Consider the following 16,774-nt stretch of genomic DNA (forward strand, 5'->3'; position numbering starts at 1 on the left):
AACACTTCTCCCTAGTCAAAGAAGCTCTAATGTGCTAATTGAGAAAATCCTTTTCCCAGTATTGCAGTTGAGACTGGAGCAGAAAAAAAGGAAACTGCCTAAGTAAACTCAGTTCTCCACCACCAAACAAAAAAAGCCATCAATGTATGATTCAAGAGATTTATGTGTTTTATAACAGCACACGGCAGGAGCTGCTGGCTGACTCTTGGCACTCCAGAAGCACAAAATACTTCCTAACAGTTTGTACTGTATATTACTGAATATTATTAAAGGCATTTCTGAAGCCATACAGCATCACACTACCAGACCAGTACAGTGACCAAGTGAGTGACACAGTTGGATAGAAGTGCAGCACTCAGCATAGCAGGAATCGAACACCACTCACAACCTCCAGTTGTCCTCCCAGTGGTCAGCATCACAGCATGCTTTTGCCAGCCCCTTTTCCCTTTGGCAAGAAAGCTGCCAACCATAGCTTCCATTTATAACAATTAAGCAGATGAAACTTAAAACCCACACACATGCATAAAATCTTCCAAGGGAGCTCCAGCAAGGGCAGGAAGATCAGAGTGAGAGAAGAGCTGTTAGAAGATGAGCCCCATGGGCTCACACCAGAACACAACCAGAGACAGCAAAGGTTAATGGCACTATGGCTCATTGGGGGAGAATGGGCCGTGGGCATGAGGAGCGGCACAGTCTGGTGAGGTCTCCAGCCATTCCCTAAATGAAGCAGTTCCACCATCTGCAGGCAAGCACACTTTGGCATTAAACATTTTGCTTGATGGCCTAATTAATAGAGCACAAAGTGACTTATTAAATCTAAATTAAGGAACCAACTGGCTTGCAAAAGAATACATATCTCTGGTCAGGTAATGGCTGTATCAAACATTTAGATATGCCCAAAGCCCAGCAACATTCACCATCAGACTGCAAATAAGCAAAAGTGTAACAGAAGATACTCAGAAATTTTAAAAACAAAAGAGAGGAAGGACACACGGATTTGGGAAGCCTGTCAGATTACCAGACTAGCAGAAATGTAAAGCTGACTGGTTATCCTCTGTCCAGTTCCTCTCTCTGTCCTCCTCCATAAGAGGTTCTGTCTTCTGCAAGCAGATTGCATCAATTCCAAAACTTTCTCAGTCCCATCACAAATTATTTCAGCTTTGAGATTGCAGCTACAGAAGATAAGCCCACAGATCCAAGGAGAACTCAGTGCTCAGAAATGCGCCCAAAGTTCACCCTGTACCTCCATGCCCTGTATTTCATCTCATTACCCTTTTCAGACCTTCCTGTTTTGTCACCCCCTCAAGATCAAAGGATACCTTGACCTTACTTTCACCTTGAGGTCGGCACCTCCTCAGCCCACCAGAGGCACCTGCTGATTAGAGCATGCCCTGCTCTCCTTCAGTGCTGTTCTAGGAAACCAAATCATCATGGTTTGCTGTAGTCTTGCCACAATGATAAGGCTGTACAAAAAGCTCAGAGGGTGCGCAGAAGGAAAGTGGGACAGAAAACAGATGTCTGCTGGGTACTTCAAAAAGAAAACAAGGTGCAATTCACGTTTTAAGTGCAATTTTTAAGTCTCTGCATTGAAAATATAGTTAAAGGCACGTGTTCTCGTCTCCCACAGAGGATACTAACGGCATAATCCAATTACTGTTGCTGTCATCAGGCTAATTTCTTTTCTCAAGAGGTCTGTTTTTGGATGGAAATATTAAAATCTTCAAGCCTCGCACCATGTTCTCCTTCAAAAGCTAACTGATAGGAGCATGAGGCACTGAGCAAGTGTCTGTTCATGGTTATGTCTCATTTGCTTCTATGATCCAAGTCAGCGTGGCATGTTAATATGAGTCACAGAGCGCATACATGTGCACCATGCACAAGTGTGAACTAAACAGCCAACCCCTAGAGACAGCACAGCACGCATTACATTGCTCGCTTATGCAAAACACAGAGCAGGACCGCACTGGGTGAATCACAGTGAGTCACCCTGTGAGCGTGTGCCAGTGAGGGTGAGCATGCTGCAAGCGTGTTTGGGACATGCTGGGCATAGGTCACTTGTGCAGAAATCACAGCTCTTCAGACAGTCCAGCACGTCTTCGCTCACATTCTGTGTGCATTTTTAGCTTGTTTTTGCAAGGAAATGAAGCTTTTGCAAATTTGGTACATGCATTCATGTGTATGTGAGTCAGGCTTCCCAGTAACTCTTGAACCTGCTGGCAAATTTCCACCTGATTTGACAATAGGGCAGAGGACTCGGGGAGAATTAAATTCTTACAGTCCTGTACAAAATACACCCTGCAACTGCACGCAGTGCCGAAGTCTTTGCCTGGCCCCACAGCATTATGTATGATTCACCCGCTCACAGGCTCGCACCATGGTTCACTAAGCAAGCAAATATACTTTATCCTGACCAGGCAACATGTCTGTAGTGGGCAACCCCTGTATGCACAGTCGCTGGGACACCAGAATACACAGCTTTTCTACCCAGACACTAGGCATAAAAGACACAAGGCAAAGTGGACAAAAAGCAACAGAGAACCTGGGAGGAATAATGGGATTACAGCAGGGAGTAGGAGTAGCCAGCTCCTGAAAAACCGAAGCTTCTACAGGCACAGCTCACCTGAACTGGATGTTTCCTAGTTGAAATAGGGTGGCGGGTAGAAAAATGAGGTTCTTTCAACTCCATCCAGTCCTCACCACTGGGTGAACACTAAGCTTAGTTCCACCGAAATCTCTTCAAACAGCTTAAGTTATCTCCTCTGTGGATTCTCTGATGTCTACTAAGGGCTACCTCACGTTACAATCTTAGCATATAATTCAGTGAAAGAATCAATTAACCATGAGACATGAATCAACTAAAAACAGGATTCATTCATTTGGGAGCTGACAAAACTACTTCTTCCACTGCCCTTACACTTGCTCTGTCTTCCCAACAATGTCAGGTCATAACATTCATTTTTACATGTGCCAGATGAAGGGGGGAAAAAAAAAAAGAAAAAAAAAAGTCTGTAACAAATATTCTAAAAAACAATGAGGGACAGTGAATGTCAATCTGGAAATACAACCTGAAATGCTCAACTTTAAGAAGGTGGAGATGGAATTTTTCAAATCTGGGTTGCCTTAACCTGCCTTATGTTTGTGCTCAAACGATTTTAGTCTACGTCTTCAAATTCCACTGCTTCCTGGGAGGTGGGCAGAGCCCATCCAGATACCAGGTGTCCTGTGCCTGGCAGCTTGGCACACAGTGCTGCATGGAAAAGGCTCTCCCCTCCACCAGCCCTAATGCCACCTGTTCCCCAACCTCCCCACCGCCCACCCAGCACTGCCGCGCTGAGGAACAGAATGAGCCTGGCCCAGAGCCCAGGCTGTGAAGGATCCCAAATGGAGCCAGGCAACTTCAAGACATGGGAGGTAGGCACTATTGCAATATGCTCTCTCCAGACACCATTATCTGAAAATGCACCATTATCCCACAAGATTCTCTCCTCTCTGAACAACTATCTCCACTGTTAAAAATCCATTGACCCCTCTTTTTATATACAGTACTTTCATAAGAAGATAATCTTCCTTACGTATCTTCTGAGTTCTACTAGGCATGGTTTTTTTTACTACCTTGAGTAGATAATTTCAAGGTATTGGTAAACATTGGCTCAGTGTGTCCCCTGGAGAAATATACCACATTCTTCTCTCAACAGCCATCCAAACTACACCAGCAACAGAAGATTTGCCTGCTCCTGACAAATCTTTGTGAATTGGAAGTGATGGAATCACAATGTTTCCTGTGGGGTGAATCTCAGAAGGAGGAGGCGATCCCGTTCGGGTGGAAAAATGATTTATTTCAATAGGTCTGAACTACACATAACCACTTGCATGGAAGAACATTTCTGGCAATAGTGATCTTACCTTGCACTCAGTCCTATACAGAATGTGTGAAACCCATGATTTGGAAGGCTTAGACAGAAGTTAAGACAAGAAATGCCTCCCAGATCTCTGGCCTCTGATAAATGGAAAAGAGATGGTTAATGCAGCCCACTGAACACTGAAATTTCAGCTCAAGTGGATTTGAGTTTGAGCAAGCGTTAGACACATACACAATGAGTAGTAAATTACTAGAGGATTCCCTGTTAAATCTGGGACAGAATTATATACATCATTAGGACAAATGGAAAGAACAAATTTATGACAGCTTTCCTCCATTACCAGCCCTTCACTAGCCCCTTTAAGTCAAGATGTAGGCACACAGCCAGCCTGCTAAGTGTGAACCCCTGTCAGCTGGGCACGACAAACCCTCAGACAAGCACTCACCACACCCCCACAGGCTGCCCCAGCTGAGGGGGCACCAGAGGTCATCCCAGTAAGGACCAGTGGGCTCAGCAGCCTCAGCCCTTGGCCCAAGGGAAGCATCCACCTCTGTGGAAGGCCACTGCAGAGCATTCCCCAAGCTCTCCTCTCCTTAACCACTGGTATGTGACGTGGTACAGGCACCACCAGACTGCATACTCAGCTGCGGTGAGAGGATCACCAGCCTGTCAAGCTGGTGATGTGAAGAAAGATATTAACCGAGTAATTAAATCATTCCTGTAATTACTCTCACACAGTTATAAATAATGTAGGCCCACACGTTCTCTCTGGAAGCCATAACAGCGAGAGAATAAAGGGTGAGAGATGCAAATGAAAAAGAAAAGAAGAAATAATAACAATAATAAAAACACTTAACATTCATACCGTAGTTTGCATTTTCAAAGCACAGTGCAAACAGTAATTAAGAAACGGGGAGAGTGACAGACAAGTGTGGGTGACAAAACTGGAAGGAAAAGGGAGGGGAAGGGAAGGGGCAGGCATGGCTCTGGAGGCTCAGTGAGGCTGCCAGCCTGGAGGACACGATGTCTAGTCCTGTGGCTGCAAGGCTTCTCAGCCTTCACCCCCACACTTTCCCAGCAAGCCGGGAAGCAAGGACGCAGATCCACTTTGCTGAAAGCTAGCAGTAATGCAAGGGAGCTGGAGCCAGGAGAAAGTGCTGTGCAGGTCTGAGCTAGGGCATTGGCAGCTGGTGGGGGTCTCGTGCTGGCTCGCAGGGGCCCAGCTGAGCCAGCCTTGTGTGTCTTTACAAAGACCTATCCCTTTTTCCAAAGGGAACACTGATGCCAATGCTCCCTGCAGCCCAGCAGTCTTCTCTCACTCCTTCTGGCTCAGCACAGAGAAGCGAAGCAAATATTTGGTGAATGTAAAGCTGAACATGAGGCAGCGGTGTCCCCTTGCAGCCCTGAAGGCCAACTGTATCCTGGGTTGTAAAGTGGTGGCCAGCAGTGCAAGGGAGGGGACTGCACCCTCTACTCTGCCCTTGTGACACTGCATCTGGGTTTGGGGCCTCCAGAAAAGGAAGGATGTATAGCTGTTGGAGGGGGTCCAGAGGACTACCATGAAGATGCTCACATAGATGGAGCACCTCTCCTCTACAGAAAGGTTGAGGAAGTTGGGCTTATTTAGCTTGGAGAAGAGAAGGCTTCACAGAAACCTTGTGGGCCTCCTCATCACCACTGACTCCAGCTCTTAACGCCCAACACAGCTTCATCCAAGCACTGCAAGCTTCACCACCTTTTCCTCAAACATTAGCTTCCTTAAGTCAGGTTTCTGGTCCTAATCTACTCTCCAGCTGCAAGGCTTCACATGTTTCTCTCTCCCCCTCTGCTACACAGAGTGTTTCTCCTGTCTAGATCCTGACAGGACCTTGTAGGAAAGCCAGTTCCACCCACCTCCATCCTTAGCACGGCCTGTGTAGCCCCCAGTCCAGGCACAGCTTCAAAGCACAAAAGCTCTTCAAGAGATATGTAGCAAGCATCTGAAAAGACTGCTTCGTATATACAGTTTCTCATAGTTTATAGCAAGGCCGAACTTGGGGCAACCTATTGCTGTGGAAATCAACCACATGTTGTTTAAAAATCCTTCCCTGGAAGACACCTTCTCTAGGTTTGATCTCTTGCTCTAAAGACAGTGGTGTTCAGATACAACTTTTGTAGGAAAACATGCCAACAGTTTCAACACAAACAGATCAGGAATCTTCTGCCACGTTTTTAAGAGAGCTATTTTATTTTCCAAATAAATAGAGAAATAAATCAATCAGCTTGAGGCATACACCTGGCAATGAAAACTTTGCTCAAGCAGTGGTAGTCTGGCAAAGTTACAGGCAAACCCCAAGAGGATCTTATAATGGGGAATGCTGGGCAAGCTTACAATAGACAGTGCTATCAGCCTCGCATACAATAAGCTCTCCTGCATGCTGCAGCTATTCAGCCACTTCTAATGGGGGTTACAGCTTCTCCTCCTGGAGTTCAGATTTTCAAATCAAGCATAGTATTTACTTCAGCTAGAAAAACTCATTAACTGCTCACTAGCAATTAGGTAGCCTTTACCTTTTGTAGAGCAAAAAGTACTTTACAAAAACATCATTACTGTCTTCTTGAAAAGGGCAAATTACTGTAGACAGAAGTTGAGCAACTTTCTTAAAGTCACATAGAATGCTCATTTAGAATAGAGCTATAAATGAGGACCCTGGTGCAGACCTATGTGACTCTTCTAGCCACAATGCACCCCTTGTATCAGTCCTACACATTATATGTACCTTTTTTTTTCTTTTTTTTTTCTTTCCTGCTTGCCTTTTAATTCCCCATCTCCTTCATTTCTTTTAATTCCCCATCTCCTTCATTTCTCCTTCTCCCTCTTCCCCTGAAAAATACATTTATTATCAGGAACCTCACTGATACACAGCTAAAAGTTACTGCCAAAGTATAGAGAGAACAAGTGCCACAACAGTCTTTTCTATATGTTTTTGATTGCTTTTCCCAACCACACACACCTTCCCCTTTTCTCTTTTTTTGCCCTGTCAGTTTTCCTATTCTTTTTCTTCCTCTCTCTCCTCCACCCCAGTCATGTAACACAATCTCCAGTGTTTAGTTCACTCCTGGTTAAAAACAGCTGAGGTAACACTGACTTCATGCTCTCCCCTAAGGAGATGGAGCACATCCTAATAAAAATGCCTGAACTTTCTTCTCAATACACAGACAAATTATATCTTTTCTCAGTTCATCCTATTGCTCCTTCTGGCAACAACTTTAAGCATTATCTTCTCTAATTTTAGTCTATCTATGTTCACTACATATATAAATCACAACCTGACTCATTGTTTAGCCAATCTACAACATGCATCTATAGCTATTTCAGTCTTTCTTCATGTATCTGACTCCTCCAGACCCTTAACAGACTCACATATTACAATATATCTTTTCTGCACCCTATTTTTTTTTCCAGCTTGTGTATATTTAATTCTCTTAACTTCCTTCATAATCCAGCCCCTCAAAACTTGGTTAACAAGGCACATAAAAGTTAAGAGAAGAGATTCTCTGAAAATCTCTGTTTCTCCCCATCCCATGGTTTGGGGGGAATAATACGCAGTTCTGAAGCAGCTGCATTTGGCAATTTCACACTCAATGTTTTCAATTTCATTTTGAGACCAGTTTAGAGTAAGGACAAATTTGAGTGCAATTATTTCAGATTTTGTGCAATAAATAACTGCTTGGGGTTGTAATAAAGGACTGCCTGCTCCTAAATGAAGAAACTAATCTTTTTGTCCAGCTGGGGATTGCACAAATTGATTTAATACTTTTTTTTATTATTACTTCAAAGAAAGAGGTTAGATCTCATCAAGCTCACAGATTTTCTGTAGATAACTGCACATAGATTTGGAAATCTACACAAACATCACAAATGTCAAGGCAAGGAAACAAGCAAGAAAAGGACATTTCCATAAAAGCCCCTTTACTTGTAAAGGCCAAGCCGTGAGGAAAAACAAAACCTCATCCTCACTAATATTTCAGTACATCTATTTCAAGTAGACAATGCCAACAGCTCCTTTAAAGGTTAGTAGGAAAGGAGTTGGCTCCGCTTCTCCTTCCCTCAGGTAGGCTGCAGTGGTTGCATTCAGAGCCAGGCAAGGAAAGGTCTTCTGACACTCGAAAGAAAAGATCACTATAATAACAGCAGAAAGCTAACAGTACTCCTCCAGGAGGAATTACATTACCCAAAATAAAACAGCTTATAAATAGTTACACAAGGCTGATGTACAGCAATCAGACTTCAGGTTTGTTTGACATATGTTGTCTGGGACAACTTCTGCAAAAGAAAGTAATCTACAGACCCCTATAAGCTCCCTCACATTCAGTGTCCCAGGTCTGTCCTAGGACTTGCTGCCCAAAAGAGCATCAGGATCACTTGGCAGAGCATGAGTCCCAGTGGCTCCAGATTTTCCTCTCCCCAGCCTTGGTGCCACTCAAGCAAAGATGGCACCTTCAGGCTTCAGGGGTCCAAGGCTCAGGGCAGATATTAAATGCATCAAGTAGAGCACATTTGAAGAAAAGCTATGTTTACATAAAATATGTACATAATATATAAATGAGTGGGCTTTCTTGTTAATAAAAAAATCAAACTCCATTCTTTTTTCTTGTGAGTCACAAAAACACTACCTCCCAAGAAGTGAAAGCCTTCAGATGGCATTCCTCCTAAGCACACTGAAGAGAAAGTAGAGGGAAACTTGAAAAATTAAAAAGGAAATTAAATTTTAAAAATTAAAAATGCTATTGTATTATGATATTTAATAAAAGAAAATACATTTACCTTAAAAGCCTTTTTTTTTTTCCTACTGAAAGAATATTAAGAAGAGTACTTCAGCTCTTGTTTAGGAAACGAGAGTTAGCACTGACGGATTTAATGGCTCTGGGGAGAAGCTAAAGCTCTTAACAGTTCATTTCCAGGTTTCCTAATATCTGAGGGATTTTTAATGCTGCAATTTATTTGTAAAGTAATAACAGTAGTAAGTTGTTCTAGGGAAAGTTTGGGATATTAATCAAACTGAACAGAGGCACACTACCTGTTTTCCTTTGTATTAAAAATTTCATTTTGTATGGAAAGATTAAGCACAAATAAACATAAATTACTGATACACCTGGCCTGTGATTACAAGTGTATATTCAAACAAAAAGCAACAGTGTCACACAATAACAGCTTTTATTCTCTGTATCTTTGACCTACCTTTTTTTCCTCCCTCCCCAGCTTTTACAGCAGATGTAGTTTGAGGAGACATTAAATTTACTTCATTATTTGCGAGTTACCCAGAGCTTTCTTTTGGCAGCAAAAGGAAACAAGTACCGAAAGCAAAAGAAGAGTAATAATCACGTCCTAAATAAAAATCTTAGAAGCTTGAAGGGGAACTGCTGAATTTATTTATAAGATCTTTTCTAATCATGAGATAAGTCTACAAAACATTTAAACTATTACTGTCATCAAGTGCAGTTTAAGAGAAATGAAAACATATTGTGAATTTACATCAACTTTGTACCATTTAGCTTCGGAGGGAAAAAGGAACAGAAATCTAACAACACTGAACCATTCTCTTTCAATATTTGCAGATCAAAATGTGTCTTTTTTCCCTTTAAACAATCCTTTTCCTTCCCCCACTCCCCAGAAACCATTCAAAGGGAACTCCTCCTCTTTATTTTACTGAATTTCTTTCACACAAGGACTCTAAACATTTTCAATGTCAGGTCTACTGAAAATGAATCAAATTTAAGTCCAAAAAATGAGGTTTTCATTCCCCATACATCTCTCTTATTTAACCTCTGGAAACCTGAGAGTGAAAGTGCTTTCCTTTTAATTACATATATTCTGTTTTTAGCAGCACTGTCCCAGTGTCTTTGACTTTGTCCTGGTTTTCAGCATATATCTAGGTGCTCAGCTTATCCAACTAGTTTTGACTTCCCTGAACCCGTAGCATCATTTTACTACATTCACACCTCTCCTGCTGTCCAAGCCTGGACTTGCTCCCCTCTGCAGTATGCATGGCCAGAGCACAGAGCTATCACATCAAACTTTGGCAATGAAGGAGGGAGATTATGTGCCTTAGTAACCTCAGAAAACAAAAAGAAATGGGACAGGGATTTATGCTGTGGGACTTGCAAGGTAGAAGGGGAAGTTCCAGGTTGGCTATTAGAAAAAACATCTTCTCAAACAGAGCAGTGGTGCAGTGGCACAGGCTGCCCAGGGAGGTGGTGGTGGTGTTACCATCCCTGGAGGTGTTTAAGAAAACTGTGGATGTGGCATTGAGGGACAAGGGCAGAGGCATGGTGGGGACAGGCTGATAGTTGGACTAGATAGTCTTAGAAGTATTTTCCGACCTTAATGATTCTGTGATTCTAAAAGACATCGTACTTTGGTGTGAACAGGAAGGAGAGGAAGGGAGAGTAGTGCAGGATGCAAGGTACTGAATGGAGTAGCAGAAAATTCAGCTCTACGTTATCCAAAAAAGAATACAGATTTTAGATTTTGGATTAGTTTCATGCAGTTTTTTTATGCAGATTGCATTTTGGGCACAGTCATAATTATCATATAATTTTTCCCTGCCATTTTATTTCCATCAGTGTGGCTACTTTGTGTGAACATGCTCTAGAGTGTGAACAGCAAGGGCTGAAAGGAGAATTTTCAGGTGGGAAAGCATCATCACCCTTCTCTTCTAATATTTTTCCTCAGTGCTGCCTATGCATCATTGTGTTATTCTAAAGCTGCACCCAAGGCACTTCCTGCTCTTACCTCTCCTACTTTCATTATTACCAAGTTCACTTTTCCTGCAATTCAAAAAACAAAATAAAATAGTCTGCTGTTATAAAACAGACCAGTCAGTCAAATATACACTGTTATTACTTCCTCTTCTGCAACTATTTCTTTACCTCCTAGTTCTGGGCAGAAGCGATAGTAGGTAATATTAAAATCATAATGAAAAAAGCCCATCCCAGGTTTCCAGTCTCAGGTCTGCAAATACAAGATACTGGTTTGCACACTTATCTGAACTGGAGCTGCATTTGTAGCCTTGAAGGTTTCCTCCCACCATCAGTCTCCTAATATAGAGCATCCTCATCAACTCGGTATTTCCATATTGTAATCAAATTTCTACTTTCAAACTTGGGAGGAAGGAGAAATTATTTTAAACACTGGAATTGGAGCAGATGTGCTCACTGGTCATAAGTGCTTTGCAGTCCTCGGGACAATGTTTAAGATCAGGAAGAACTAAACTACAAGAAGAAAGGTCTTTGAGGCAACACCAGGAAAAGTGAAGGGAGCAGAGTTTCAACAGACGAAGCACTTGGAACCCTACATCTTAGCACTTGTGAAAATTTCTCTCCTCTCCATTTCATCTACTCCAGACTGAACACAGACCAGCAGTGATCCATGCAATTCCCTTTCTTATCAGGAGCCCTGGTGAGATGATGCTATGATCCTAATCCTTTTTCAAGGTGTTGGTACCAAAACAAGGAGCAGGCATTTGTTTGTAGAGCTGAAACAGTGCAATCACTCTTCCAGCCTGTTCTACAACTGCAGGACCTGCTCCTCTGAAAGAAGCCAACTCAGGGGCTATTGGACCAACAAAACAACAGCTACAGCTCCCACTGCTTGATGTCACTGCTGACGATCTCATCAGAGTCTAAAGGGGCTGAACCAGTGGTGAACAAGTCTCTTTCTCAGCAAAGTGGTTTCTCCAGTGCTGGAGTGTGGCACAGCACGTCTGTGCTGTACCAATTTCCTGGAACTAACCCCAGATCTCAGTGTGCAAACATCATCTGGTCATTTTCTTCTGATGCCAAATAAGGCAGAGATTAAATGCAACACTTTGTAACAGCTAAACAGGTGGGATTAGAGACATAAACTCCAAGGAAAGAAACAGCAAAAACATACGCAAATAACTACATACTTACTGTTCTGAGGAAAAAGGCTAAACAGGGAAAACCCAACATTCTCCACAAAATCTAACCAAATGCAATATTTAAGGCCAAAAATTTAAAGAAAACAATCAGGAAATCCAGATGTTGGTTTGTTTTTTTTTTCCCACAGCATGCCTCCACCTGCTATGTTACACATAGGGCAGGATTCATGGCATTTAACTTGAGGCATCAGAAGGAAATGGGGGTACAGATTTCTTCCATGATCAGTGGAGAGATACAGAGCTGTCCCACAAGCATTTCAGGGCTCTCTGATGTGGATGGGATGAACTATCCTCAGGTGGCACCACCTTCTCCACAGTAGCAAGGTCTAGACCTCCAGCTAGCACATAGTAAACCCTCAGATGCACACTGACTGAGGGCAACCTATACAGTATCTCAGTCTATGAGCACAGTGGGGAGGAAAGTAAATTCAGGCTGAAAATTATCTTTTTCCTTTCTCTCTCTCTCTCTCTCTTTTTTTTTTTTTTAACCTGCCCTTCTGTGTGTCTCAATTCACCAGCTTCACAGTACATTACAAAGCTCTTTTCGCACATGGACCCAAATATCCTCCCAGACAGAGTTATCAACCCTCAGTGAAGCTGTAACAATTTCTCATATTCCTCCAGGGAAGGTGGTTCAATGGAGTTTTTTTTGCTTCAGCTTCCAGAGAAGAGGGGCTTATCTGTCACACCAAGGTGCCTGTGGTTTGTGCTGTTCTTTAGGTTTGCACTGGTGTTATTGATCGTAAAAGCAGAGGGAATGCAACAAAACTGTAAGTGCAGGTCTAAACCCACGAAATGCTGAGCAAGTTCGATCACAGCTGACTGCTGCAGGCATTGGGGGGATGCTGACAGAAGCAATGTGTGCTTGCAGGAGCAAACCCCAGCCACACAACTCATTTGCAAACTACATGGTTAAGTATAAGTAAAAGCAATGCCTCCGTCAAGGCCCTCTCTGGAAAACAGATTAGGGACTTACCAGTCTGACTTCAGCATTTTTAGCAGAATATCAATGTATTTACTCTCCACCATGTTTTAATTCAATTCATCAAACAAATACAACCCATTAAACATTATGCACCTGTGAAACAGAAGCTCTAAAGGTCAGCATTTTTAATTCATGTTTAAAGAAATCTTGGCCTTTCCTGAAAAAACAGATCTTTGTATGTAACCTGCTTCTCCTACCTGCCAAACTACAAAAAGGGAGCTTGATAAAACAAGATCTCCATTCATAATGCTTTCACCTTCATGCTCTCTGTGGGCTGCCTGCTTGCCAATAGGCTCTTTAGAACTGAGCTGGTGGGTTATACAAGGGCAGCCACATGAGGTGTCACCTTCCCAAGGAGAGATGAGAGAGAGGTAAAAAGAAAAATCTTTGCAGAGTTCAATAGGCCAAATCTCCATTTGAATTTTGGTGGAGTAAATCTGATCTAATCCTTCCCCAAGTGATGGGAAAGTGCTGGATTTACACTACAGGACTTGGAAATCAAAATTTGGTCTGCCAAGTGCAAAATCACAAGGACCTTTCCCCAGCACATAGGAAGTCTGGCATCAAAAATACTGATGCTTCTTTGAAGAAGGTATAAAATGCCACCATAAGTGTGAAACACAGCATTCAAGTGTTGCTCCAGATCTGGTTTACACTGATATTAACTGTGCAATGCAGGAGGGTTTCATAACAGCACTGTTGCCCAGCTCAACAGTTCAAGTAGCATCTAGACAAAGCTCTCAGACATAAGGTGTGATTTTTGGGTGGTCCTTTGTGGAGCTATGGGCTGGGCTCAATCCTTATGGGTCCCTTCCAACTTGGGGTATTCTATGATTCTATGAGCTCTTCTAAAGAAAGAAAAGTCTCATGGTGAGTAGAATGGGGCAGAATGACTTCAGTAACACATGGAGAGAAAAAAAAAAGTACCAAAAAACCCCCCAAAAAACCTGTAATTATTTTACTGACTACTTTAGTTCAAAGACTGATTTGAGAAAATAACTCTGTGTATTAAATGTATATCTTTTGGCAACTGAACACTTGGTCAAAGAATGAGAAAAAAATATCGTAATTAATTTATTCCCATCTACTCATCTAAAATAACCTGCCCTGGGTTATTTACTTACAAATTAAATTAAACAGAAAATGCCTGGATTTCGCAGTCCACTAAATCTCCTTCTGAGGAAACGTTGCCAGTGGTCAGCTTAATTCCCCCCCTTTATTCAATTAGACCTGATTCTGCCTAGTTAAATGTCTCAGATTCTTTGAAGAGTGACTGCAAAAGGAAAAGACTGTCTGCTTGTGCCCCCGTTTGCTTCTGTATGATGCACATAGCACAGTCAAGAGGTTCTTCTCCATAAAGGTGCTGCCCTCATCTCTTTCTCACCAAGTCTGCAGGGAAAAAGGCAGCCCACTTCTCTTCAATAGTCCTATCAGCACATTTGGGAGCCTTTGTCAGTCACACTAGCTGGCCAAATGCACTCCAAGTCATGAACTGCTGGGCCCCTGCTCCTCCCACAAGGGAAATTTCTGTTGGGTCTGACTGCAACCCAGGGATGCCCCCCTAAGCTCACAGATACCAGCTGGCCAAAGCCGGTGCTCTCTGCATATTGCAGCTTCCAAAAGCAGAGGTTGAAAGGCCTGTTTGTGCAGTAACTGCCAGGAAGACTGACTAAAGACAGGGAAAAATGAAATGACAGTGACATGATGGAACAAAGAAACAGGGTGGAAACGAGAAGACTTAACTGGACCAGTTCAAACTGGTTACTTGCTTTAGCTAGTACCTATTTAACTTCAGGAGCTGATTAATATTTCTGAGAGACAATAGCTTTATTAAAGATTCAATTATTTTTCAATTAAGATGTAAAAGCTGTATTAAACGTCCCTGAAAATGCCACAACGTTCTACAGCTCCTTTCAAGGAAAACACAAGCTAGAATTCTTGGCATTTCTAAGTTAAAACACTGGTAAAAATAAAACCTTTTTTTCTTACAATAAAGAAAAAATCGCAATTGTAAAAGTCTTTACACTTCTTAAAGAAGAAGAAAAGAGCTCATTCTTTTTGCAGCTCTCTTCTATCTGTTTCTTTCCCTCCTTGGTTTTTTTCTGTTGCAGATAATTCCACGTGATTAATAGGCTCTCCTCAGCAGTGCTACACCGTTAGCTCTTTTAATCTCTCTTTGAATCTGAGTCTCTCTAATCCCCCCAGCCCTTCAGCCCCAGGAGACTCCACCTGAGGATCACAGAACAAGATAGTTCTCTCTGTTTCAACTTTAAATCTGCAAGTCTACAACCGAAGCAAGTTCAAATTTACCTTATCTGCCATGATCATAGAGGAGCCTCCATGGATGCCCAGGATGGGAGTGAGGGTCTGGGCAGAGATGAAGTCCAGGATCTGGGCAATGGCTTCCTGGTCCGTGTCATCAGCAAATACCACCCCTTGAATCTTCCGATCTGACATGAGGTCACAGATGCGGGTGATGATGCTCTTGGGATCTGTCTCATTCATGGCCACCAGCTCCACCCGGGGCACCACTGAGAGGTGGTGGAAGTCATCTTTCTCGTGGGCGTCTTTGATGGCCACTTCGTCTGAGGTCCCCACTAGGATGACCGCAATGCCAATGCTTGGGTGGCTTTTTTGCGCGTGGGTCCCGCTTCCTGTTGTTGCAAGGACTGCCAGCACCAGCCAAAACCTTGGAGAGTAGTACTCCACCCTGGACCTCATCTTCAGCTCTTACACTCCCTGAGAAATAAAGGAACAAAAGGAAAAAGGGAAAGTGAGAGAAAGGGAAAGTGATTAATTGACAAGTCAATCACGCACTCAGCACTCAAGACAGATCCATCAATTTTCCTCAGCTGCCCTCCCACCAGTCTTTCTTGCCCAGTGCCCAGTCCTTCTGTTGCATTCATGGCAACATACTAAGTTCTGGTCTCTACCCCAGAGTTTGGAGTCCTTCTGTTGCATTCATGGCAACATACTAAGTTCTGGTCTCTACCCCAGAGTTTGGAGTCACTTCAAAGAATAGCTGTCAGCAGAAGATGGGATCATGTCATCTATCTCAGGTCCCACGTCATGCTGAGACCCAAGTCAAAACCAATTTTGAGAATTGAGGAGAATTGTCCACTGACAGCTGTTCAGCTGTCTTCGTGAAACTAATTGCTTATGTCAAGCCTATGTCTAAGTGCTTGCCCTCAACACAAAGGAATTATTAATGCTTGTGATCAGTTTGGCCTTCTGATGGATAGCAGAGAGGCTGAAAGGACCAGACAGACAGGACTCCCTTTTACTGCCTCAGCAGAGCATCTCTAGAGTAAAGACAAATGGGCAAGGTCATTGGATGGATGTGGGTGGGTGTTACTCTGCATATGCACTGCATACAGCCCTCCTACCCAAGGGACACAGACTACTCATATCTTCAGTAGTCAGTCAGTCTCATGTCTTTCACCTACACAAGGTACATTTGTTTTTAAAAAGACAGGAATTCAAGATTTCCTAATGGTCTTAGCTAAAAATGAATCAGTGAGGTATGGAGAGGATATTCTCTCTAAAACTCCCATGACTACACTTTTTTCCAAGAAGCAGAAGGACTCAAAGAGCTTATCCTCCAGTACCACAGCTAAGGAAGTTATAGTGATCTTTTCCTTGAACATATCCACTTCCTTTTATAATCGTAACAGAAGAAACAGGAAAGCCCAGAGAAGTCATCTCTTCAGCTCCTGCCTGAACAAAATTGTTCCTAGCTCTTTATTCACTCTTGATTTAATAGTACCTCACATTTTCACAGCACATTTCATTTCAAAGGAGCTTTACAAACACTAACAAAGTAATCCTCGCAGCACTTGCAAGGAGCAAATATTACCAAAACTCCCATCACCCATCACCCCTCTGGGGAGCAGTACTGCTCAGCCTGCCTATCCCGGGCCACTTTGCTGTCCCAAGCTCACTTAGAATAAGTATACCAGTACTACACCATTGACCCTCTAAGCCTT

General features: G+C 42.8%; 1 protein-coding gene across 4 annotated transcripts in view; it reads right to left on the bottom strand.

The window, feature by feature from the left end:
- The window catches only part of GRIN2B (glutamate ionotropic receptor NMDA type subunit 2B), a 211,905-nt gene that overhangs the window by 160,088 nt on the left and 35,043 nt on the right, over positions 1–16,774 (bottom strand). For all 4 annotated transcript variants that reach the window (XM_032444362.1, XM_032444365.1, XM_032444367.1 and 1 more), the window contains one exon: positions 15,099–15,527. In XM_032444362.1, coding sequence (XP_032300253.1) covers positions 15,099–15,509 — 411 coding nt within the window. In that variant the 5' untranslated portion in view covers positions 15,510–15,527. The remainder of the gene's footprint in view (positions 1–15,098; positions 15,528–16,774) is intronic.

This window comes from Coturnix japonica, chromosome 1 (assembly GCF_001577835.2).
Source record: "Coturnix japonica isolate 7356 chromosome 1, Coturnix japonica 2.1, whole genome shotgun sequence".
In the NCBI taxonomy this organism is placed as follows: domain Eukaryota; kingdom Metazoa; phylum Chordata; class Aves; order Galliformes; family Phasianidae; genus Coturnix; species Coturnix japonica.